Source organism: Octopus bimaculoides, chromosome 12 (assembly GCF_001194135.2).
Source record: "Octopus bimaculoides isolate UCB-OBI-ISO-001 chromosome 12, ASM119413v2, whole genome shotgun sequence".
Classification (NCBI taxonomy): Eukaryota; Metazoa; Mollusca; class Cephalopoda; order Octopoda; family Octopodidae; genus Octopus; species Octopus bimaculoides.
In genome coordinates this window covers 8,374,664-8,376,693 of record NC_068992.1, presented here as the reverse complement: position 1 = coordinate 8,376,693, position 2,030 = coordinate 8,374,664, and the positions used below count along the sequence as shown (strand labels likewise).

Sequence of the window (2,030 nt, the reverse complement as noted above, 5' to 3'; positions counted from 1 at the left end):
ACACACACACACACACACACACACACGCACACACACTCACATGTAGTTTGTGTGTATACATATGTTTCAGAATATAAAGGTATTGAGCTAGAATACATAAAGTCGCAAGTTTATTTTATGTACTGTGATTTTATTCATTCGGTTTCGTAGTCAGTGGTAATGATGTTGATGATGTCGTCATTGTCGATATCCTATTTGACCCCCACTAAAGATCTGTACCTGAATAACTGGGGTTATTTACTCAACAACAAAGAAACAAGACGTAATTCTGAAACTAAAATGAATGTCATCAAAACAAAGAAAGAGCAAAGCTGTAATTATGAGTTCGTAGAGTACTTTAGAGTACAAACCAACGAGTGACTCTTACGTGCTCACTCTACCTGCTAGAAATAGTAACTTAAATTCTACCGTCTTATGACCGAAGTGCGCATCAGTTAATATGTCTTCAGAACTTGGAGTTCTCACGAGTGGAATGCCTTAAAGTTTATTCGGTCTGGGATTAAACACTAACAACAGTGGCAAAGACATGAATGCCAACGACATCGCCAAGAATAACTAAAGTTTTCACAGATTTTCTTCTTTTATTATGATGGGGTCGGGTTTAGTTTAATTGTGGCTTCAGCCCTCATTTTAATGACGATCTAATTTGTATGGCTCGCACTAGGAATAGTATGACACTGCCTTTATTGCTCTGAAAAATCGAGTTAACATTGAACTCCTCACACTACTTTCCTCTTACTACATGAACAAATAAACATTTGAATGGATATATCCTGCATATTGCTATTTGTTTTACATTTAGGCATTTAAACATGCTTTCACATGAATACATAAAAATTGAAGTGGGGATGGGAAACGTTTAAAAACATGTACATAATAGTGTAATATATATATGTTTTGACAAGCATATGAATCTATAAAATATGTTTTCATATATAATGATTATAATAAATAATCATTAGCGACAGAAGCGGTATTAATACCAAAAGTTAATCTTCATATCCAACTCAACGTGGATGTTTTGTTAGAATGCCGAATATCACGTTCTAATAATGATTATAAATGTAAAGCATCAAAAACAATTTAAATAAATAATTTAACTGTGTATCTCGCAGTGAATATAACTGTAAATAATAGTTTACACTATACTGGGTTAAAACCTCTTGGCTGGAAAAAAGACGGACTGCTACCCGCAGGGCTCGAACTAGACGTCTTCTTTAACTTTGAAACATGTGCCATCAACTGCAGCAAAGAAATCTTCCGTCTTCCTTCCATGAACGTATATTTTAATCTCACAAATAACAAACTAAGTTTGTTTACATTTAGACTACAAATGTAAAAGCCTTGGGAAATACGTAAATTATTTAACAAAGTATCTCGAAGCATATAATACTGTTATAAATGATTTTTAACTAAGTTCATTACAGCCTTTTATTTATAGTTATATTTACTCCGAGATACACTATTAGATATAGCATGGTTATATATATGTAATACATTCAGAGTATTCATTATGCCCCAATACATACCTCGCTCTCGCAAATGCCTGGGGTTCGTGTCCGGACCTTCGAGCTGTTAAAACACGGTTTCCGCTGGTCGGTTCAATTTCAGTGCTACAAAAAAGTTTCCAAAGCAAAACAATGTATGCTTTAATAAATAGAGAAACCAAGAAATAGAAATAGATGCTAGGTTTACACACACACACATCAATATATATGCGAGTGAGCAGACAAAAGAAAGAAAAGGGCACTCAACACATTTAGTAGGAGTACCATGTATTTTTTAAAACAGTTTGATTCAGCTCCATGCTACTTATAGATTCTCGGGCCTCTAACTGAAACCCGTCTCTTTCAAGCTTTAGATTACTAAATGGAGAAATACCGAAAGTCCAAGATGGCTACCGGAACAGAGACTGCTATTGGTCAAGGTGGATCACATAGTGTGGTCAGGATAATATCAGTTGTTGGGCAACAGCAGTACTATAAGAAAGGGGAATTTCTTCACGAAACTATAAGTTGCATGAAGCCGAA

At 34.9% G+C, this 2,030-nt stretch overlaps 1 protein-coding gene across 8 annotated transcripts in view; it reads right to left on the bottom strand.

Moving 5' to 3' along the window:
• Positions 1-2,030, bottom strand: part of LOC106880178 (sodium/calcium exchanger 2) — a 162,125-nt gene that overhangs the window by 38,999 nt on the left and 121,096 nt on the right. For all 8 annotated transcript variants that reach the window (XR_008265295.1, XR_008265296.1, XM_052972080.1 and 5 more), the window contains exon 5: positions 1,530-1,613. Coding sequence is in view for 6 of the 8 variants with exons in the window: in XM_052972080.1 (XP_052828040.1) it covers positions 1,530-1,613 (84 nt within the window). In the remaining 2 variants the exon portion in view is untranslated. The remainder of the gene's footprint in view (positions 1-1,529; positions 1,614-2,030) is intronic.